General features: G+C 46.1%; 1 protein-coding gene and 1 pseudogene across 1 annotated transcript; both read left to right on the plus strand.

The window, feature by feature from the left end:
• Window positions 1-1,535: 1,535 nt before the first annotated feature.
• LOC144178091 (acetylcholinesterase-like) lies at window positions 1,536-15,443 on the plus strand. The gene is made up of 3 exons (XM_077705622.1): window positions 1,536-1,619; window positions 8,591-10,090; window positions 15,254-15,443. The coding sequence occupies exons 2-3, from the start codon at window positions 8,607-8,609 to the stop codon at window positions 15,393-15,395; spliced, it is 1,626 nt and encodes a 541-aa protein (XP_077561748.1). The 5' UTR covers window positions 1,536-1,619; window positions 8,591-8,606; the 3' UTR covers window positions 15,396-15,443.
• Window positions 15,444-18,779: 3,336 nt separating this feature from the next.
• LOC144180247 (uncharacterized) lies at window positions 18,780-20,606 on the plus strand (annotated as a pseudogene).
• The last annotated feature ends 2,548 nt before the right edge of the window (window positions 20,607-23,154 follow it).

Genomic DNA, 23,154 nt, shown 5'->3' on the forward strand with positions numbered 1-23,154 from the left:
GCCTTCAAAGCGGCCTAATATAGGTTATCCTTCTGATTTATTAGGGGCGAAGCCCATTAGAGGATCGAGCTTTTGGTGTCGCATGGAGTCGTCGTAACTGTCGTCTCACGTAGTCACGGTAGTAAAACACCGGGAAACTAGTTTACGCCTCGCGCTAGAGAGCTTCGTGCTTCAAAGACAAGAGACTTTTAAAGCAAAGATGTACACCTCTACCCCCCAACGGTTTCATCTCCGTTGGGAAAAACGCCAAGGTGCCAAGAATACACTTATACACTGCATGCTTCGTCCCTCTCCAGGTTTCACGTTAGAGGAGATGGCCCGGGATTTTTAGAAGCCTCTGTCACAAGTTTTACTTGGGCCCGTTATCTTGGGTTTTGATGGCGCCGAGTGCCCAATGCGGCTGATTTTCGGCTTAGCGTAATTCTTTTGACATTTTACTTAGAGCCGCGTTTGTTTTGAATCATAACTAGGCCATAGGCTTAAGGAAAAAAAACATAAGTTAAAATATTATTTTCATAATTTTCTAATGTTCTGTCATCTAAGGTATGCATAAAAAAAATTCCCCGCATTTCCCCGAGGGGAAGAATGTGAAAGTGCGAATGCACGAGTTGAATTTGCGCGGTTCGGTAATGTTCGCGAAAGAGAGATCACACACACACACACAACTACAAAGAAAGAAAGATGCATTTATTCACAGACACCTATTTGTGTTGTCGTTGTACTTGATTGCTAGAGCGGATCTCAGCTTTGAAATTTCGTGTCAGTACTCCTTTAAACGGGTGCATTAGCCCTTCTCACGCCCGATTCCTGGCCAATCCCCCACGTGGGCATGTGCCATGTCAGCGGCCAGGCAGCGCGCGCCCATCTCCCCCCGTTGCCAAGGAAGACGAGGAGATTCCTGGCCAATCCCCCACGTGGGTATGTGCCATGTCAGCGGCCAGGCAGCGCGCGCCCATCTCCCCCCGTTGCCAAGGAAGACGAGGAGCGCGCGCACCCGCAGCTGTTGCTATGCGGACGGCGGCGGACGCTTCAGGCTCGCTTAAGAAGTGCATTCGCACTTAATAGGAATAAATGACGGTCTTTCTGTCTGCCTTTGCGTGCGTCATCACCCATGTGAAGATCCTGCGGTGTAACTGCATTTGGAATTCACATATGTCAGTCAATCAATTTATTGCTAAAAAGTATGAACAGGTGTTTATCAAATCCCCTCGACGCTGTCCAGCCACCCAATTGGCCAATATTGCAAAATTCCTTTCCGACGCCGTGAACACGTACGGAGTGTGTGGGTAGGTCGTTAATGGGACAGCAAATGTGCGCTATCATACGTCACTATTGGAAAGTATGTCCCTTGAGCAGAGGAGGTGTGTTCAGTTCAATCATTTTTGACAGGAAACTGGACGTGCGAAACATATGCATAAACAAAATGATAAAAAGAACCTATATTGTCGGACTGAGCATATCCGTTTTGGTTAAGTGGACTGAAACGCTAGTTGATATCCGTTTTGGTTAAGTGGGCTGAAACGCTAGTTGACATACTTTTTTCGCAGTGCTTGATGTTTGTGGTTACAATTGTACTTGTACGAAGAGCGCCGTGAGCATAGCGTGGCGGGGAGGCACAGGTTGGAGAATTTACATATGATCCGTTCTTACATCCATTGCTACGTAGTAATCTGCAAGGGTGCTGAAAATTTCGTTAGGAATCTTTGCTAGGAGACGGCCCTTTGAAAGAAATAACGTGTGTTAGGGCTCTTTTCATAACGAATTATTAACGCCCGAAGCTTGTGCGGGCCCAAATTATTCGGCACTTGTAACGTGGAAGGTGGCATAACATCTAGTCAGCGATGTTCTGCACTGTGCAGAAAAAGTCCCATTTTTAAATGCAGAAATTTGTTACTTTCAGCACGTTTCCACGCGGGTTTCTTCACTAATCCTTGTACACTTCCCAGAAGGCTGTTTTTGTGACTGAATGATATTTATGTCGGTTCCAGCTTGGTTTTAGGTGTTAGACAGCGCCACTTATGCCTACTTTATGTAGCCTTGCGGACTCAGACGGCGTTTAATGTTCTAGCGTGAATGAAATTCCCCTACCTTTGGTGCCCAGTAGAAGTTGACAAATTATTACAGGGCATAGATGCGATAATAGACGTTTCACGTTTTATACAAACCACCATGCTTACCCTGCGTGCCCAGGCTGGTGCCCGTACACAAACAGATCAATTTATTTTTGTGTAGGGGATGATTTTGTTCATATCATTTATTCAAAATTCGCCCTGACAATTTCGCGTTATGAATGATTGATGCAAGGTCCAGTGCGCGGACATATTTTTAACGTTTAGTCAACGACTCTTCAAATTCCCTGCATCTCTATCAAGTATTCCTTTTTCCCCTTTGAGCAACATTACAGCTGAAAATTCTCAGAAAAAGAGAACATTCCCTGCACGGAATAGTGCGTCTGGGAGTGTAATGGAAGGCAGCAAGGCATATGGCTTTTTTCTGCAAAACTCAAGGGAACTGCGCCACTTTGGCTTGAAGCGGCGCAAGTAAAACCATTTTTCGATGGAAGCTAGGTCAAATGATGGATGAGCCCAAAGAGCATACGACACCAAATAGTTTCGATTTACAACAAACAGCATGGCTAATCATAATCCCAAGGAGGACTACTTGCTTCCATTTTCTATGGCTCCGTTTACCTTAAGCGTTACGTTTGATTTTGCTCTTGGTGGCGATGTACGAGGATTTGCATCCCGCCCATGGTCGATGTTTTTATGGTGAAAGCGAACGTAGAAAAGTTTGCACGAATATATATATATATATATATATATATATATATATATATATATATATATATATATATATATATATATATATATATATATATATATATATATATATATATATATATATATATATATATATATAGTTAAGAGAAAAGGTTCCTGGCTGTAAGGTTAACTGTACGATAGAGAAGTCTCATCGAAAAACATAACAATATTTATTCGAACGGTTCGACCGGCGACCGGTCGAAACGTTAGAATAAATATTGTTATGTTTTTCAATGTGACTTCTCTATCGTATATATATATCATCATCACCAGCCGATCTACGCCCACTGCAGGGCAAAGGCCTGTCCCATTATTCTCCAATTATCTAGGTCCTGTGCCAACTGTGACCAATTAATCCCCGTAAACTTCTTGATATCATCTGCCCATCTAACTTTCTGCCGCCCCCTGCAACGCTTGCCTTCTCTAGGGATCCACTCTGTTACCCTTAATGACCAGCGGTTATCTTGCCTTCGCATTACATGCCCTGCCCACGTCCATTTCTTTTTCTTAATTTCTTCTAATATGTCTTTAACACCAGTTTGCTCCCTGACCCACTCCGCTCTCTTCTTGTCCCTTAATGTTACACCTATCATTTTCCGCTCCATTGCCCGCTGAGTCGTTCTCAATTTAAGTTGAACCCTCTTAGTGAGCCTCCAAGTTTCTGCCCCGTAGGTGAGTACCGGTAAGATGCAGCTGTCATACACTTTCTTCTTCAGCGACAATGGTAGGCTGCTATTCATTATCTGAGAATGTCTGCCATATGCACCCCACCCCATTCTGATCCTTCTAATTATCTCTGCCTCGTGGTTGGGATCTGGGGTCACAACTTGGCCTAAGTAGATATATTCGCTTATCACTTCCACTGCCTCGCCACCTATCTCAAACTGCTTTTCTGTCCCGAGGTTATTGATCATTACTTTAGTTTTCTGCGTAATAATTTTCAGGCCCACGGTTCTACTATGTTCGCCCAGTGCGGAAAGCATGCTTTGCAATTCGTCCCCCGAGTTACTTAGCAAGGCAACGTCATCAGCAAATCTGAGGTTACTGAGGTATTCTCCATTAAGCCTTACTCCAACCTGTTCCCAATCCAACGTTCTGAATACTTCTTGTAAGCATGCTGTGAATAACATTGGAGAGATTGTGTCTCCTTGTCTGACACCCTTCCTTATAGGTATTTTGCTGCTATCCCTATGGAGGATGATGGTAGCTGTAGACCCATTGTAGATATCCTCTAGTATTCTTACATAATGCTCATCTACCCCCTGGTTCCGTAATGCCTGAATGACTGCTAGGGTTTCGACCGAGTCAAATGCTTTCTCATAATCTATGAAGGCTATATATAGGGGTTCAGTATACTCAGCGCACTTTCTATCACCTGATTGATCGTGTGAATATGGTCCATTGTTGAATAACCTTTACGGAACCCTGCTTGTTCTTTAGGTTGACTGAAATCTAAGGTTGCAGATTCGGTTAGCGATTACCTTGGTAAATACCTTGTAGACGACTGGCAGTAAGCTGATCGGCCTATAATTTTTCAAGTCCTTCATGTCGCCTTTCTTATGGATTAGGATGATATTCGCGTTCTTCCAAGATTCCGGTACCATTGCGGTCATTAGGCATTGCGTATACAGGTTTGCCAGTTTTTCAAGTACAATCTCTCCGCCATCCTTCAAGAGGTCTGCTGTTATCTGATCCTCACCAGGAGCTTTGCCCCCTTTCATTTCTTTCAAAGCCTTCCTTACTTCTTCGGTCGTTACTGGTGGGATGTCTATCTCCTCTGAACTACTGTCTCGTTCAGCATTATCCTGTATGTCCCGGCTACTGTACAGATCCCTATAGAACTCCTCGGCCACTGTGACTATTTTATCCCTATTTGTGATGACATTGCCTTGCTTATCCTTAAGTGCATACATCTGATTTTTCCCCACGCCAAGACGTCTCTTCACCGCTTTCAGGCTACCTCCGTTCTTTACAGCGTATTCGATCCTCTCCATATTATACTTCCGCATGTCAGCTGTCTTGCGCTTATTGATTAGCTTCGAAAGCTTTGCTAGTTCTATTAAATGCAGAGCATTTAAGTAACTCACGATGTCACCCGCGTTGGCGTCCGTATTCCGCACCGCACCCCTCCCTACTATATAAAAAAAACACTATCCGGCGCCCGGTTTCGATCCCTCGACCCTACTGGCGGAACGCAATGTACATGGTGCTCTACCCACTGCGCCACAAAGCCGACACAGAATGGGACGCTTCGAACGTGCCTTATATCGTTGACTCATTCAAATTACTGCTGACGAGCGCTATCTCGTCAGCAGTAGCCACAAGTGCAACAACATTAACGTAACGCAAACTACTTAACGTCGTGCGCCCCCGGAAATGCTCTGCATTTGATCGTGCCCCTTGCGAGGGGGATGTTTCACGGCGTCTTCTCTCGGTCGCGGGACCCGTGGCGCCATCTGGCGGAGGCGCGGCACAACTCGTAGCACTTTCTTTGAAAAAGCGCCTCGAAAGCGCGGCAACTTTGAAATAGGGATGACGCGCTTTCGAGGCAATCCGCCGACGCGGCTGCTTTGTGTACAGACTCGCCGGCGAGCGTCCCGGGATTCTGGTGCCGACCGAACCCCATTTTCTGTCAGCTGCGGTAGAGATTCTCATGATTTGCCGTTTCCTGATTAGATCTTTCGTCTCCTGTGAAAGTTTACCAGTATCATGTCTAGCCATAGTGCCCCCGACTTCTACTGCACACTCCGTGATAATGCGTGTAAGGTTGTCGCTGGCTTCCTGTGTCGTAAGCTCGGCTTCCTCGTTAAGGGCGGAATATCGGTTCTGCAGCGCGATCCTGAATTCTTCTACTTTACGTCTTACTGTTAGCTCATTTATCGGCTTCTTTCGTACTAGCTTGTTGCGGTCCCTCCTCAAATCTAGCCTAATTCTAGATCTTACCATACGGTGGTCACTACACCTTACCTTTCCGAGGTGCAGCGATAGCGTAGAGGTAGAACACCCGCCTCGCATGCAGAAGGACCGTGGTTCGAATCCCGGTGCCGGACAATTCCCACCGTATTAAAAAAAAAGATAATCCGCGTATTGATGGAATTGCACAAAGCGGCTTGGGGTGCGGCCTGACCCCGGCGACCATTGCCGGTATTAAAAAAGGGTGGCCAGAGCAGGATTGGCCACCCTGGTGTAGTAACGGCCACAACCTCCCATGGATACGCAAATTATATATATATATATATATATATATATTACCTGAAATCCACCGCCCACTGGAAATTTACAGCTTGCGACTATGCAAGAAATTTCAAGTGCATACAGATTGTATAGTGCGACTGGAAGGCTATTCTGTATAGTCCTTTTACTTTTTACTCCCTAACCAAAATGTTTTGGTTTCTTCGCAATTACATCATAGAAATCGCGGACTTGTTTGATGTTGCCTGAATGTTGCTTACCGAGAAATATTTTGGTTAAAAAAAACGTAGATGCAACGTTCGGTGTTTCACCTTTTGAACAACGGTAACATCAATGTATGCTATGAGGAAAGACGTTTTAATGCATTTAATATCGCAGTGGTTCTGAACTATCATAAAAAATGGATGTGATATCGGCACATGGCTTCAGATGCCTCTAGGGTGCCGGGACATTAAGTCAAGCATGGAGCTTTGTCTTAAACGTACAAGATGCAGCTACTATAACATATGGGTGCTGCTCTAACATAGACTTAGCTTGTACTCTTTTATAATCACTGATCTGTTTGGACGTGATGACGCTATGGTAGATGAGTTGTTGCATTACAATTGATGTCCCAGTTTTGCACTCGAAGGAATTTAAAAGACTTTAATTTAAGAATTTAATATTAAGGGTGCTTGAATGCAGGTTGTTTTGCGTAAAATACTGTGCAACAAGATAACACTCTCAGCGATGGCACAACATACATTCATTACGTATCCCCATAGGCCTCAATGTACCGTACGGAGCAACGTTGCTATACGGAGCGCTATACACCTCAACCCTGTGAAGTCGGCTTCACTAATATGCAGAAATACATTGCGAAAATGACAATTTTTAAAGGCAATACAAACATTTTGATACCAACGGAACAAGTCCATAACGTCTTTTATTGAATAACGCATACGACCCCAAATATCACCAATCGAGTGCATCGCAGGGGGCACCCTAGAACAGTCTCACAACTTTGCAGACAGCGTTGCTAAGGGGACATTGTTTCAGGGGCAGTGCAAGCGGTGCGATCAAACTAAATGAAGGCCGTAGCACCCTTATTCACAGCATTTTCCTATGCCGCGAAAGTGTGCCGCACCAAGTGTTACAGACGGACAGACGTGTTTTCTCCTTTAGTCCACATTGAAATTCTTACCCATTACAAAAAATTTCCCGTGTTCACAATATTTTCATACGCGTTAAAAATACCGTGTTGGTGTAAATATTCCGCGAAGCCGGCCTGAATTACGCGTCCAAGTAATGACATCTTGCATGCAACCATTGTTTCAAAACAGGATTAAGGGGGATAATCATAATGAATTTTTCTTAAAGGTAGGGTATTCTGATGCTGAAAAACAGCCTACCTGCTGCCTGGGTTAAGAAATTTGGTTCACCACGATTTTATTCCCCACTTTGCGACCTGTACGGCTTTCCTGTTTTCTTTTTGCTTATTATACCTAACTAACGGGTTTCAGGAAGGTGCGTATTTTCGTCGTAGAGATTAGAACATGCATTTTCATATTCTCATTTTCTGCATCGAATCGTTGGCGCTTCATTTCCGGGGGCATGCCTCCTTACGTCGGCCGTGACTCATAGTTTAAAGCTTTGTGGCTGGTAGAAAAAAGATGAGGTCAACCACGGTAACTTGAAGGCTGACGTAGGTGCAAGTGCATTACGGGAATGCCGGTGGGAATTCGGGCAATGAGCTGTTGAAGTGCAGACGACCAATGGTTAAATTACAGGGGACGAAGATCACTTCGCTTGGTACCGCTGAACTATATTGCAAAAGTGCCGTATACTGAACTCACACTGAATTCGCAGTTTCCAATCACTTGTAGACGCTAGTACTGTTTTCATGGTTCCCAGTCTAAAATCACAACAGGAATACTGCAAAAACCTAACAAGAATTTCTGTCGTACGACAAAAAACTGTGTTGTGATAACAGAAGTTCTGTTCTGACGACAAAACCATCTGTTGTTACGACACACATTTCTGTCGTATCGACAACGCTAATTTTTTAAACGACAAACGTTCCATCAGTCACAACAGAACTGCCATTTACACTACTCTTCACAATGGGCAGTAACATTCAAACCATTTGCAACTACTAATGGAGCAGCAAAATCACGGCAAAATACGAATTCGCCACGACGCAACATCAAAATGAGGGTAGGAATACGACACATGACCGAACATCAGAATCCCGACGCGACAAAATTACGACAAGACGACAGTACGGCAGGCGAAAATACGACAAACTACAGAAATTTTTCTTGTCGTTATTTTCAACTGAGTTGTTTTTGTTATGTTTATATCATGTTTTGCGGCTGTATTGTTTTTATGACACTCTCTTGTTCCGAGGGAGCCTTGGCTCGCCTGAAACGACGTTTTGCTTTCTGGATTGTGATCGAACATAACTGCCGATCACAATCCGGAGACGGTTCTTAACATTTAAAACCGAAATGAAATTTCCTGCTTACAAAAACTGAAACGTTTCTCTCTTTGTTTCCCCCTCCTACCCGTCTAATTGGTATCGTGCGCATTTACAGGTTTACCAACCAGAGCATGGAAGGAAGGAAACAGACATTTCTGCTCGTATGGGCATTGCTGACACCACTTCGAAGCGCCAGCGAAGACGTTATCGTCACCGTTTCTCAGGGCCAGTTACGTGGCCGCTTCAGTACTATTTTCGGCCATCCCATCAACAGTTTTACTGGTATTCCATACGCGGAACCCCCTGTAGGAAAGCGGAGGTTCCTAAAGCCAGAACCTCTGAATGCTTGGAGCGGTGTGTATGACGCAACAGAGTCCAAAGACTCTTGCATGCAGACGAGACGTTCTAAGAACCTCCCCATCCCGGTGCCCCTTTCCGAAGATTGCCTATACCTTAGTTTGTGGACACCAAGCACATCTGACTCCGAGCGCCGGGCAGTCCTGGTCTGGTTCTACGGAGGCATCTACGAAGTTGGTTCAATGTATGAGTCTATGTACAATGCCACTATCCTATCCGCCCTCAACAATGTTGTGGTCGTAACGTGCGACTATCGCATGTCCACGTTTGGATTTTTCGATGCAAGTGACGACGGTAGCCCAGGTAACGTTGGTCTATGGGATCAACTGCTGGTGCTGGAATGGGTCAGGGACAACATCGCAGTGTTTGGCGGAGACAGTGAAAGGGTTACTCTCTTCGGTGTCAGTTCCGGAGCGATGCTGGTTCACGCTCATGTACTCTCATCGCAGACCAAGGGATTGTTTAGGCGCGTTTATCTCATGAGTGGAACACTGACTACTGATTCACAGGTTGATTCTGTTACTGAAAGTATTGCGAAAGGAAATAAAGTAGCGGTGAATGCCTACTGCTCCAATCCCTACCAGGACCTCACGACGCACACCAAGCGAGTCCTTGACTGTCTCCGAAATGTAACCGCTAGTGATATGGCATCAATTACGGCGAACACCACATTGCCGAAGTTTTTCCTGTTCATGCCAACGTATAAGACTGAATTCATACCATGGTTGCCATCGGAAGCCAGTGAAGCGGGAGCGTTCCCTCCTGTCGACGCAGTGGTTAGTGTCACGGCCAACGAAGGAAGCTTCCCATTCATCTTTCAGCCCGACGACCGACTTCTTGACCCCGATTTGGAACGATTAAGCATGGACACGCTTCGAGCTGCGATAAAAAGTTTGTTTCGAGGGTGGTTAAAAGACAAGTATTACCCACTCGCCGTTAAATATTTGGACAACGCTATCCCGGAAGACAAAGTGTCTCTAAGAGCGACGGCGTGCGATTACTTTGGAAAGCAAAACACCTACTGCTCAAGCCGTTTTTTCGTCGAGAAACATTCCCAAGCAGAGGCTAAGGTGTACGCGCAGGTGTTCGCGCACAGGTCCAAGAAATCTCCGCTTCCTGAATGGATGGGAGTGCCGCATATGGAGGACGTCGTGTACACGTTTGGAATTCCGTTCATCGAAGAAGGGAACTACACCGATGAGGACAGGAACTTCAGCCGGCAGTTGATGAAGAGTTTGGTATCATTCGCAGAAACCGGGTGAGTAGAACAAGACTTGCATCTTAGTTGGTGGCATTCGAAGTGTCCTGCGTGTCGCACGTGGATATTCTGTATACATAGTATAGGAGTAGAAGGCAAGGCAGAAAGTCACTTCCGCGCTTTGCCGCTTTTCTTTGGCGACTATTGCCCTCTTTTTTCTCTTCACTTGCTCCTCATTAGATGGTGAGAACTGCGATTTATGGCCTTTTATGTCGTTGTTTCCATGACTTCTGTCGGCTTTTTTGGGTTGCTGCAAAGGAGCGTTCACGTGCGTCCAGTTTTCGCTAACCACTTCCCGTCCGGATTCTACCTTCGAACAAACTCCCGAGCCAGTGTGTACCAAAACCGTTCGTTTATCTCAAACCGCTCCTTTCGACGCACCGGCAGCTGCCTTGCGGAGCGGGAAAAGCTGGGGTTGTGCCGGATCTACACGGTGAATATCAATGAACTGCCGGCCATTTGTCCTCGTGGTGTGAGTGGTAGTTTACTCGGTTGTGGTAGTCTGCCGTCTACTCAGCTGCCGCTACGACACGGAAGAAAAGACACGCGACGTTGTGCCAGCGGTGGCGGTAAAATCTGAGGTTTACGGCAAGAAAAGCTGCGAGGATTTTTCCTCTTTCAGAGAGCCTGGTCTTTTCTTATGTCAGGGGACTCGAGTGCCTTCAACAAATATCGATACTGGTGTGCCTAATTGTGTGTGCGCATCCTTTTTATGTCGATAGTTCATACGGCCAGAAGTGAGGAAATCAGGCGTTGGTGTCTGGCGTTGTACTATAAACATCGTTGGCTGAGACGTCAGCACACAGGTCTTCTCCCATTGGCTACAACGTGAACATACCACCCACAATGCTCACTTACCCGCTCAGATAGATTGACCAGGGATGTTGGTAGCTGCTATGGGAAGCTTATGACCGGTTTATATGGCGTACGGATAGCATAGAATCAGCCTCCAAAGCTATCGCCTACAACACACGTAAGTAGTCTTAAGTGTCCCTCTGAATTTTTAACGTGAGTATTGTATTCGAAGCCGAGTTCACAAACAAGCTATATTATGTACATTTGTTTGAGAAACACGCTCTGGTTGATCGCCCCGTACGGGCTGAGCTGGGTCCTTTGTTTTCCCGTATTCGAAATAATTAGCCATCGTGCTTGCCTCAGTTCTTCACTGAGAGGCCTGGTGCCACATTGCAATTGTGTTTTTTTAGGTGCTATTTATGGCATATGAGCTCCTTACAACACTTGCCCGAAGAAGGTAGAGCTATAGCGCAATTATTGGGCTCCAAGCTGAAACCGGTCCTAATCGGGCACCACTAAAGTGACGTTTATACAAAAAAAAGCAAAACAACTGCACACTTTGCTCGGCTTTTTGAAAGGAGTCTGCTCTATACCACCACCAACTTGGGTAGCGTCTTGCTGACTTTAAAAAGGTGACCTGCTCCGGCCCCAATTTCCTATCCAAATCGGTTTGCTACGCTGCCGGAAAAAGTATAGTGGTACTTTCTTGAGAGAAAACACAGTGCCGTTTGAAAGTAATTTTTATTTATTCGACAATTTTGAGCGTCATTTTTGTGCACTGTGCTCTTCACGATTCCTTAGTAAATCGCGGAACTCGTGGTTAAGTTGACCATCAATGTCGCTGAGACAGTTTCAATGCTTCCTAACCCACTTGACCACGACAAGTCTCCACGTACACGACTCTTTGGCCTGCCGAGCACTTCTGCACCGAATTCAACCCTCGCAATCCCCCTCACCAAATTGGCCACCCTGCGGCGACCTAGCCACGTTGGTTCACTCCATGCGGGCGTGTCCTCAAGACCTCTTTCCACCCGTAGTTAATGAAGAGCAGTGGGAGGGAGCGCTGGGCAGCTCGGACCCAGAGGTCCAGATACTTCTGGTCACCCGTGCTGCCAACGTCGCTGCCGGCCTCAAACCGCCGCCCACACCGCTATCGTAAACCAGCCGAAGGCTCAATAAAAAGATTCCTCCTCCTTTCCTCCTGATCCTCCTCCTCCTCCTCCTCCTCCTCCTTCTCCTCCTCCTCCAAGGCGACGCATGTCATACAGTTGTCGAATTCTTCTTCCCTGCTACATCGTGTTTGAGGCTAGTTATTAGCTTTATTTGCTTCGTCCTTTGACGCAAATCACCCCGGCTGGCAGGGTGGCCGCAGTTCGCACGGCAGCTTCCCGACAGCCAGAGCTCTTCTCCGCGTGCCCCTATGCTTCCCGCACGTGCACGTGCGGAAACCCCGCGCGTGCACGTGCTTCCCGCTCACCATTCACCAGTCACGAGGCACCAAAAATCGACGTGGGAAAACCGCTCCTCGGCTTTTAGTGGCGCCGAAGAAAACAGACGCAAAAACCCGGCATCCATCTCAGCAAGCGTCGTGTTCTTTTCCAAAACACAAAGCAAAAGGCACTGCACGTGCTGCGTGCCGCACGCACATTTCTTCTTCCTCGTCCTCTGCCTTGCGTGGCTCATTCGAACCACATGACAGTGTAGCGCGAGGTTCAAATACAATTTACAACACCTATCTCGGCTCCGTGCCGAGTTAGCGTAGAACGTCCCAGAGAAAAAAATGAAAGAAGCTCGCACTAAACCGTAAGACTTGAATATACAGAAGCTGTGCGCAACCTTCACGATCACCATGACGGTTTAACTCCATGATTGCAGCCGATTTGCTTCTTCATAATGGCTGGCGCAACGACGTATACCCCATCATTGTTGCTGTAAGTACGAGCTTCCTTCATGTTTTTGGAAGTGATAATCATTGGACATCACCTTCGAGGGGTGTACGCTATGCGTGTCTGTCTTGTTCCGAGCAAGTGTCGCTACGATAACGGCGAACGCTGGAGCTATTTTTTTGCCAGTCTTGGCCAATCTCCCTAAGTGGGTATGCTTGGCTTGACAAACGTGCGCAGGGGACGCTGGGCAGTCATCGCGAGGCACGCACACCTGAGCGCTAGGCATTTTCTTGGTTTTTTAACTGCCGGGTAGTCGCCGCGAGTCCCGCGCCCACGTGCGCACGCTCGGCAATTTCTTGACATTTTAAAGTGTGGACACGAAAAATTGCGACTTTCTAAACAGCTCCTTGCTTAAAAACTGCGTCACGCTCCAACTCAAAAGAAATCATCAATGGTCTCGGGTTGATCGCACAAGCGGTATTTGTGTGGCCAAGGGATCACGCAGGCAATTTATCACTGGAAGCGTTCGCGAACAAAATCAAAGAAAACAAATGTTTCTGAATTTGGCGGCACGCACATACGTTTGACAAGATTTAAATCACTGCTCTTGTGGCCACAAAAGTAGGGCTGGCGATAAACCGGCACCGGAAACAGATTATTAATTAGAGCGTTCGTCATAGCTTTCGTTAAAACGTTAAGCAGGTCTCAGAAAAAAGAAAAAAAAAAAAGACGGCGCAGCGAAGACATTAAAAGCGTCTGAAACTTCCCTTACAAAACCCCAAGGGGGATCCTTGTTAACCTCACGAATATAAAAAAGCAGAAATGGTAATGTGTTTTTCCGGACGTTTAGCAACGGACTCATATCGCTCCATACACAATTCGCTTATTGCCTTTTTAAGATGTTGATTGAGTGCTCTATGTTGTTTTTTCTACTAGGATTGTTTAGCTCGTGAAAGTAGCAAGAACGCCCGTGTGTACGAGATTTAGGCGCACGTTAAAGATCCCCAGGTAGTGAAAATCAATCCGGAGCCTACGGCGCGCCTCATTGCCTGCGTTGCGTATAGGTGCGTTACACCCTACAAACCACAACAACAATAGCTTGTGGAAGTGCCGCATGATTGATCGTCATGCGGAAACCTCTAGGCCATGGAGCTCCGTGCTTAAGGCCGACCAAGTTTATCTTTCTGGAACTGGCAGCATTGGTGCGGAGCGTTTATGCGGCACAGAGTGATCCACCGGGGTGGTTGCATCTTTTGGAATGAATGCGTCTGCTTTCCTGAGTTTTGAAACTGTGCCGACTTTTGATAGACTGCTGTGCTTCAGCGCTGTCTGTTGGCTTTTATATTGCGCGTTAATTGTCGTGAGTGAATTTGGCTTGATTTTTTTTATGTATTAAAACAAAGTGTCGAGTTAGCGCAGTAGCAGCACCTCGCAGTAATATTAACGGGCTTGGCTCACTTACTTCGCACCTACTCCGGCGGCCCGGGATCAAATCCCACACGAACCCAAATGCGTCTTTATTTTATTTTTACAGCAGCGGTCATTTTGGTAGCATTGGTGTTGACGAACTATGACGACAGTCACCTTTTTCCTTTTGATGAGGCATTGCTTGCTTGCTGGCTTTCTTGCTCAGGCTGTTTATCTTGCATTTGATGACCCGGTGACTTTGGTATAAAAACATCAAGTGTGTTTTTTGTCAACGACACTCATGGGCACTTAACTGCATGGAATAAAATTTGGCAGTGCTAGTTTAGGTTACCTAATGCATGTCATGTTATAGGTTTATTACGAGTGAACACGTTAAAACGGGTTGTGCGTTTATGCGACAAATACAGCGTTATTGTGCACAAATAAAATGGTTGGGTGTTGAATAATAAATACGTTAACTGCTATGGAGAACGTTGTTTAGCAACATGCACGCAGCTGTGCCATAACGACAACAATGTGCGTGTTAATAAAGTAATTTTGTAATTTAATACTATTTGTTTGTAAACTGCTTAAAATATTTCGCATTATCTGCGCAAATTACTTCACGGCCAAACCAACGTAACTGACAAATTCAATAAAATTATTGCCATTAATGTGCTGCAGTGGAAATTACAAAGTAACCTAGATGTTCTTGTTGGTGCGCTCGTAGCCGAGAATGGATGATCACCATGCTACCTCATTAAGTTGCGAAACAGTTAGGTCACCTCGAGGGCAATGCGATCACGCTGCAAGCCAGTTGGCTCAAAGAGTAGAGCTGGCACGCGTGCTGATATACCTTTTAAGAGGTGCTCGTTGAATTTATCTAGCCGTTCAGATACCATCATGACTAGACGACGTCCGAAGCATTTCATTGGGATTACAGTCGCATGATGTGTCTAGCACACCCACTTTGCACACTGCTGCGAAAAGTCAAGGAATTATCTCTGGCATCGATAGCCGCCTGATTTCACGTTGGCAATATGTGCTGTCATTTTCTTTTCTTGTCATTTTTTAGAGAGCCGCAAGTTCCAGGAGGTCTGCCATGGCCCCAGTTTTCCCTAGAGAACCCATACTTCATGTGGCTTCAGCCCGGAAATTACGGCCTTGTAAACGATTACTATGGAACTGCCTGCGATGGATGGCGAAAATTCTTGTGATCAGTTCGGGGTGACCTGACGGTCTTATTGGTATGGCCAAATACATCCTGCGACTGATTGGTCAACCTATATTCAAGTTGCACGTTTCAAGTTTATTCCAACATTAGAGGGTTGGGGTCCACCAGGCTAAAAAGCGGTCAGCGACCACTGAAGTGTGCCTTGCAGACCGTATACACAGCAGCTGTTTAGAAACGGCAAAAAGCATACACACGCTAGTATATACATGAAATTAACAGATGTATATACACGTGAAACAACACCTATATACGAACAACAATATATAAGTGTACACACACGTACGTAAGTTCCTAGATAATATTAATCATGTCATACATTAAGTAACAACAGAAAAAATGCATAGACACAATAAACACAATTCTGAAATATAACAGAATCAGCTATACATTATCCAAGGCACGTGACACTTCTATGTGTGAAACAAAAATAAAGCAAAACAAACAATAAAAACCAACACAAGTGCACAAGAGTAAGACTGATTTAGTTACTGCTGCATCATGACTTCACACAAGAAAAAAAGCTTAGTTTTCACAGTTTCTAGAGCTTCAAAAATAATGTAGTTGACTGATACAGTCATCCCCATGCCTTAAACCAGTACGCTTGTTTATGCATGAATGACATCAGAAGTATGTATGGGCAAGAAATGAATAAAAGACGCTGCTGGCAAATAGCTATCTGGCCAAAAAAATATTTACGCAGATTCGTCTTCGTACATTTGCTGTAGTCGATACCATCTTTTTGAAATTTGTTAAGGGCGGAGGGCAATGAATATTGCAAGGACTGTAGATGATACCCGGTGCGTCGAAGGGGAACGAGCCACCTGTCACCGCTGTTTGTGCGAGATTCGCTTGTTTGAAGAGTAATACTTGAAGTTGTTGTAATGAAGTTTCTGAACTTGTCATTAGAAAAAAGATACGAATGAAGTAGACGTAAATCATAGAAATTCTTCGCGCTAACTATTTCTTGTCGGGAAAACAGCGGTGGCCTAGGGTCTCTGAAAGGGACATTTAGTAAAAATGGAAGTGCTCTCTTTTGCAGGCGTAATAATAAATCTACGTTACCCATCGTAGTTGTTCCCCGCACTAGGTGGCAGTAGTTAATGTGGGTAGCAAATAGGGCGTGGAAAATGTTACGTTCTAGGAGCAAAAGGCAACATCGCGATATCGTACCAGCGAAGGATGACAGGGATCTAGCTAGCATTGCAAAGTGAGACGTCCATGTGAGATCTGCAGAAAAGGTGATTCCTACTATTTTATGTCTGTCAACCATTCTAACAGGCGTGCCCCCTAATGTTAAAATACTTTCCACCTTTGTTGCTTTGTAATTGAATTTGCCATATAGAGAATCTGCACGCATGCCTCGAAGCCAGTTTGTTTGTATTTTTGGCCTGAGTTAGCGTCGGCCGCACGTGAGGGCCGGGCCTTGAAAATTTTAGACGTTAACTTGCATTCAATTAAAAATAACAAAAATAGCTTAGTGAGTGTGATTTGAGTTACATATTTTTGCAAGCGAGGAGTACAGCTTTGGAATGCCAGATATTATTGAACGTTTCAGGGAAATTTACCCAGCTGCTTGTCAACCTAATTGTCTTGTCGAGTTCAAAGTGTGCCAGTTATAGCAATTGAGGATATTAGGAGTGTTTCTTTGGAACTTGTGATGTTTTATACTTGTGCTACACGGCCGTTTCAAAGTCCTTCCAAAGGACATCGGACCAATTGTCTATGAGTGCCCCATCGTAAATACAAAGAGCACACTTGTGGGTGAGGTATCAATTGTCAATTAAAAATTGCCGTGTAGCACACGCATTAAACACCATTTCAGAATATTCCCTCCAGGATTATAACTATCGCCCACAGCAAGAGCATGCAGAATTCTCCTTGACGTTCTTGATGAGTGACGTTCTTGATAAATGATTAGTTTTTAACTTGAGTTCGTATTTCCTTGTGGGGCAACTTTGACAGTTTACCACACTAAATCGGAGTGTTTCGTTTGCTGCAGTCACACCTTTAACGAAGCGTTCTGTTCAAAAGGGCGCTAATGTTTTTAAAGAGGTGACCAATTCTGTGCCACACTATCGCCATGGAGTAGGATAATGATAGGAAGATCCATGATTGGATCTTTAGATTGCAAGAGCATCTCGTTCCTCTGCCTTGCGAATGAAGGTCGGCCCGATGTGCTCCGTCCTCCGGCTTTGAAAGTTTCAAACAGGGCGTTTTTCGCACGCTGGTCGTACACCGCCCGAGAACTATCTTATGTGCTCTAATGTCTCCGTGGTCAGTTTGCCCCCTTTAGTTGGCTGCCTGTCGCGCGTACAGCTGTCCACTATGGTCAGCATCCCGTCGCCACCGTTTCGATTCCTTCCTCTTTCACAGCCCTACACTGGCTGCAGGATCCATTTTGCCAGGAGTATAAGCCGTCCCGTACAAGGGACCCGTCGAGACGCAGGGCGAACGGCACAACGGAAAACGGCGAGTGGACCTTCGAACTGGCGTCTCCCTAGCAACGCCGGCAGTCACGCGAAGGGAGCGCTTCCAAAGCCTTGCGCTTTCTCGTTCGCTGCTGTTTCCTCGGTCTGTAGACGTATGGGGAGCAAAAAGTTTCGCCAACTAGCCCGGTCTATTGCTCCGGCAGTAGTAAACTAGGATGAAGTAGAACGTTTATTCCGCAAGAACCAGTACACACATTTCTGTGCAAGCATGTAGGCGTGAAACAGCACAAAAACACAAGATGACGAAAAAAGTACACAGACGTAGCAGTATTCCAGAGGAATGAATGCAAACAGGCTGGAGCTAGAAGATTGATGCCCATTGACGAGTCTAGCAAACACAGCGGAAGAAAAAAACGAGAGAAGCCCGATGTAGAAGAAATTAACTGCATCTATGATTGAAGGGGGGATAGTTAGTACGTATTTTGGCGTGACACAGTGCGAAAACACAAGGCGACACAGAAAAGAGTACACAGACGGAGCGCTGAGCCTGTACATGTCGTCATCAGTTTGTCCTTTATGCAGGGTACCGAAGGACTCCCCTCACCTGCTTTTGCTCACTACACGAGCGATACCGGCAACGGCAGATAGCCGCAGGACGTGTGACCAATGTGTCCATCCACCAAGTCACTATTAAATTCAAATGTTCTTAAAATTGGCATCCTGGCCACTTTTAAATCTCCATCTTCGAGTACGCTTGAAGATATTGGCACGTAGCGCCTCGCAACTAAAAAAACAAAAAACGTTTCTGTCCCCCTGGGGTTCAGAAAACCTGAAATTGAGTTTTAGCTCCTGCCAATCCCCTTTCCTGAGTAAGCATAGAGCCGTTGAGGGTATCATCAGGATAATTGTGACACAGCGAAAAACGGGGATAAAGGAGAATGCGGCGGCTCTTTCGGCCAACCCGGAAGTTCAAGATTGCGGTTTTCAGTGTAGTCTACATCCTAGTTATGTGCTACCTCCTACCGTTCGAGGTGTCCTTCATGCGCGCCGTATTCTCGCGGATGGACTTGCACTACACCGACCTCCTCATGGACCTGCCCGGCTGTAGGTTCCCGCAATATGACACCTTCCACTGGACCATTCGCTTGGTTTCCTACGGGCAGGACGAACGACTGCACTGGTCCTGCCAAGGACCCGCCGCTGTGTACCTGAATGGCAGCAGTCTTGCGGTGGACAAGGACCGGCTTCGAGAACGGTACGGCCTTGACCCGAGCGAAATCAGCTGCTCCTACCGCGAAATATTCAGGAATCTCGGGCAACATTATGCCGATAAGGTGTACCACAAGAGTCTTGAACGTACAGTAGCTATTGGCCAAGCGCTGATCGGAGAATACTTCGAGGTTTGGTGTACCGTTAATTCTAGCACCCTCTTCAAGGAGTACTTCCTGATTCCTCGCAAGACGAGCGGAAATACCACGTGGCGTCAAGGTCAACTCAACGTGTTGGTTCTGGGCCTCGACTCTACGTCAAGGCTCAACTTTTACCGTCGTCTCAAGAAGACGCGGCGCTTTTTGATGATGGAATTGAATGCCTTAGAATTCTAGGGCTACAACAAACTGGGTGAGAACTCCTTTCCTAATCAGATTCCCCTTTTATCCGGTCTCTCGGGCGACGCCGTGCGCGCTCTTTACATGCACCAATACTTCGATGGGCTACCACTTCTCTGGAACACCTTCAAGGCTCGAGGGTACAAAACTCTCTTTTTGGAGGAAATGGCGCATGCGGGACTTTTTCTTTACCCAAATTTTTCCGGCTTTTGGAACCAACCCACTGACTTCTACCCGCAGCCGCTAATTCGAGCAATTGACGTCGACGAGCAGGGGAGAAAATTTTGTGCCGGATCACGCCTTAAGACACAGCTCTACTTGGACTATCTTCGCGATCAGCTTAGCATGGAGGACAAGTTTTTCGCTTACGCCTGGATCACCGATGTTCCACACGGCAACCACGTTCTCCTTGGCATCCTGGACGACCCGCTAGAAGGCTTTTTGCGCCAACTGTCGTCACGGGGCATCCTCGAAAAGACGGCCCTGCTTTTCCTCAGTGACCACGGCGTGCGCTATGGAACTGTCCGTCTGACCGAAGCAGGACGCCATGAAGACCTCACACCCTTCTGCTTCTTGGTGCTTCCCGAGCACTTCTTCCGCCAGCACCCTGAAGCTGCGGTGCACCTCCAGACAAACCAGCGCCGGCTCATTACGGCCTACGATCTACACGCCACGCTCGTCTCCTTGGCTGACCTGCCATCGCTGCACGCCAAGCCCACCGACAAGGGCCTGAGCCTCTTTGGTGCCGTTCCCGCCGAGAGGAGCTGCAGCGACGCCTTCGTTCCCATTCATTTCTGCGCCTGCCTGGGCTCACGGAGTGCTGTGACCAATCACGAACAGGCGGAGGCATTGGGGCGATACGTTCTGGCGTACAATAATGCGAAAGCAGAGTTTTCTTTTCCTGGACTTTGCCAGCGCTGGTCGCTCGCCTCTGTGGACGACGCAGAAGTCCTTGGAGGGCAAGTAGCTGGGAAAGTGGTGTTTCGTGTCACGCTGACGACGGAGCCCAATGCGCATTTCGAGGTCCACGGAACGATTGATAATGAAACAGAGCAGCCTTACCTTGTTGACTTGGTCCAGAGGCTTGATTGGTACAGCAATGATACCAAGTGTTTGTCAAGGAGTCTCTTGAAGCAGTTTTGCAAATGCAAGAAGTAGATGAGAAGTACCGGTCGAGGGTCACGTTGGTCGTGTAATACTATTAGTCACAGCTGTAGAACCATTACTTTTAGGTAATGTAACTATTAGAAGAATGTTCAAAATGCTTTTTGATGCCTTACAGGTATGAATAATTCATTCCGTCAAATACCATTCATATTTTTTTTGCACAGAAATGTAGCATAGCTGCTGATGACAATGGTATTTCAGAACCCTGAAGATCGAGTATTATTGATGACTAGAAAATTTAGGAATAGGAACGTTTGGTGCTTTCGTCGAATATAGTTTTTCTCTTACCAATAATAGCAAGATTTGTGTTTTCATCCGCTGAAGGATCATTAACTTCTTCGATAATAAACGATGTAAATTGTGTACCGACTTCAATTTCATTTTTGTATTACGTCTGTATACCCATTCAGGACTTTAAAGCCTGAGATTTTTCCTTCCAGTAAATGATTTAAGGCCCATCAACCATTTTCTGTTTTTATGATAGGGATTGGAATAAATTCTGAAAACCAAGGTCACAGACAAGTAATTCACACGAACGCTACAATGATCAACCAATGTTTATTGCACAACTGTAATATTTTCACAGGTAAAATGGACAGAAAAAAGCGATACTGGTAAAGCACTTGACCCTTGTATTGAAGATTATACCGCACAAGTACGCCAGGCTTATGTTATATTACAGCCCTCTTGAACTCAATAATGGACCATATTCACACGATAAATCAGGTGACAGGGAAGTGCGCGGAGTATACGGAATTCCTATATGTAGCCTCCATAGATTATGAGAAAGCATTTGACTAGGTCGAAACTTCAGCAGCAGTCATTCAGGTATTACGGAACTAGGGTGTAGACGAGCATTATGTAAGAATACTGGACGGTATTTACAACTGGTCCACAGCTACCATCATCCTCCATAAGGAGAGCAGTAAAATACCTATAAGGAAGGGCATAAGACAAGGAGACACAATCTATACAATGTTATTCACAGCATGTTTGCAAAAGTATTCAGAACATTTAATTGGGAACAGGTGGGAGTAAGGATTAATGGAGACTACCTCAGTAACCTCAGATTTGCTGATGATGTTGCCTTGCTAAGTAACTCGGGGGACGAATTGCAAAGCATGCTTATCACACTGAACAAACAGAGTGGACTGTGGGCCTGAAAATTAATATGAAGAAAACTTAAGTCATGATCAATAACCTCGGGACAGCACAGTGGTTTGATATAGGTGGCGAGGCAGAGGAAGTGGTAAGCGAATATATCTACTTAGGCCAAGTTGTGACCCAGGATCCCAACCAAGAGGCAGAGGTAATTAGAAGGATAAGAATGGGGTGCAGTGCATTCGGTAGGGATTCTCAGATAATGAATGGCAGCTTACCATTGTCCCTGAAGAAGAAAGTGTATGACAGCTGCATGTTACCGGTAGTCACCTACGGGGCTGTATCTTGGATGCTCACTAAGAGGGTTCAACTTCAATTGAGGACGACTCAGCGAGAAATGGAACGGAAGATGATAGGTGTAACATTAAGGGACACGAAGATAGCGGAGTGGGTCAGGGAACAAACGCGTGTTAAGGACATATTAGTAGAAATTAGGAAGAAGAAGTGGACATGGGCAGGGCATGTAATGCGAAGGCAAGATAACCGTTGGTCATTAAGGGTAACCGAGTGGATCCCAAGTGAAGGCAAGCGTATCAGGGGGCGGCAGAAAGTTAGATGGGCAGACGAGATCAAGAAGTTTGCGGGGATTAATTGCTCGCAGTTAGCACAGGACCGGGATAATTGGAGAATAATGGGAGAGGTCTTTGCCGTGCAGTTGGCGTAGATCAAAATTACTGGATATGTACCAGTTGCGAAACTCCCCATAGGCCCCATGTATCAAAAGCCGGTCTTTGGTTGCCCCCCTGAGCCGGGGCAAGCACGGGGCAAGCTGACTAACCTGTCGTCTGTCGGCGGAACGTTGAAGTACTCAAGTGCTTGCGGCTGCTGCCGTAAGTCATAAAAACAAAAGTCGCAAAAACACAAGTTGTCACGCATGTGGAATGTAGTTAAGCTAATCCAGTAACTCCACCAATCTGTCACGTCCGGGACAGGTTTATTTGCAGAACGTTGGCTCTTGAGGCGGAGGGAAAACTGGTGCGCCGATTGTCCAAACCGTCGAGAGGTCCCACCTTCTTTCTTCTCTTCCTCGCACGAACCCTTTAAACTGGTGCGCCGATTGTCCAAACCGTCGAGAAGTCCCAGCTTCTTTCTTCTCTTCCTCGAGCGTACCCGTTCTTCTTGTTCTTAAGCTTGGAGGATGGAGTTACTGGATTAGCTTAACTACATTCCACATGCGTAACACTATTTGTGAGAGTTGCATGGCCGGGCTCCCCAGTCCGTGGTTTCGACGCTGTAGTAGAGCCTACAACCCAGAATTGTGTCAAGAAGAACGTCCTAGTTCCCCGTGCCGCCATTTCAGTTGTGCAGGGTCAGTCCCAGTTGTGGACGGTCAACTATTCCAGCGAACCAGTAATGTTACCTCGTGGTCTCATTGTTG

The sequence above is a fragment of the Haemaphysalis longicornis genome, unplaced genomic scaffold (genome assembly GCF_048455015.1).
Source record: "Haemaphysalis longicornis isolate Haplotype H1 unplaced genomic scaffold, Haemaphysalis longicornis Haplotype H1 scaffold_4, whole genome shotgun sequence".
NCBI classification, from domain to species: Eukaryota; Metazoa; Arthropoda; class Arachnida; order Ixodida; family Ixodidae; genus Haemaphysalis; species Haemaphysalis longicornis.

Excerpts from the sequence above, each read along its gene's own strand:
- LOC144178091 (XM_077705622.1), top strand. The coding sequence starts at position 8,607 with ATGGAAGGAAGGAAACAGACATTTCTGCTCGTATGGGCATTGCTGACA. Across the intron at positions 10,091-15,253 it reads GTATCATTCGCAGAAACCGG|AGAGCCGCAAGTTCCAGGAG; the intron begins GTGAGTAGAACA and ends GTCATTTTTTAG.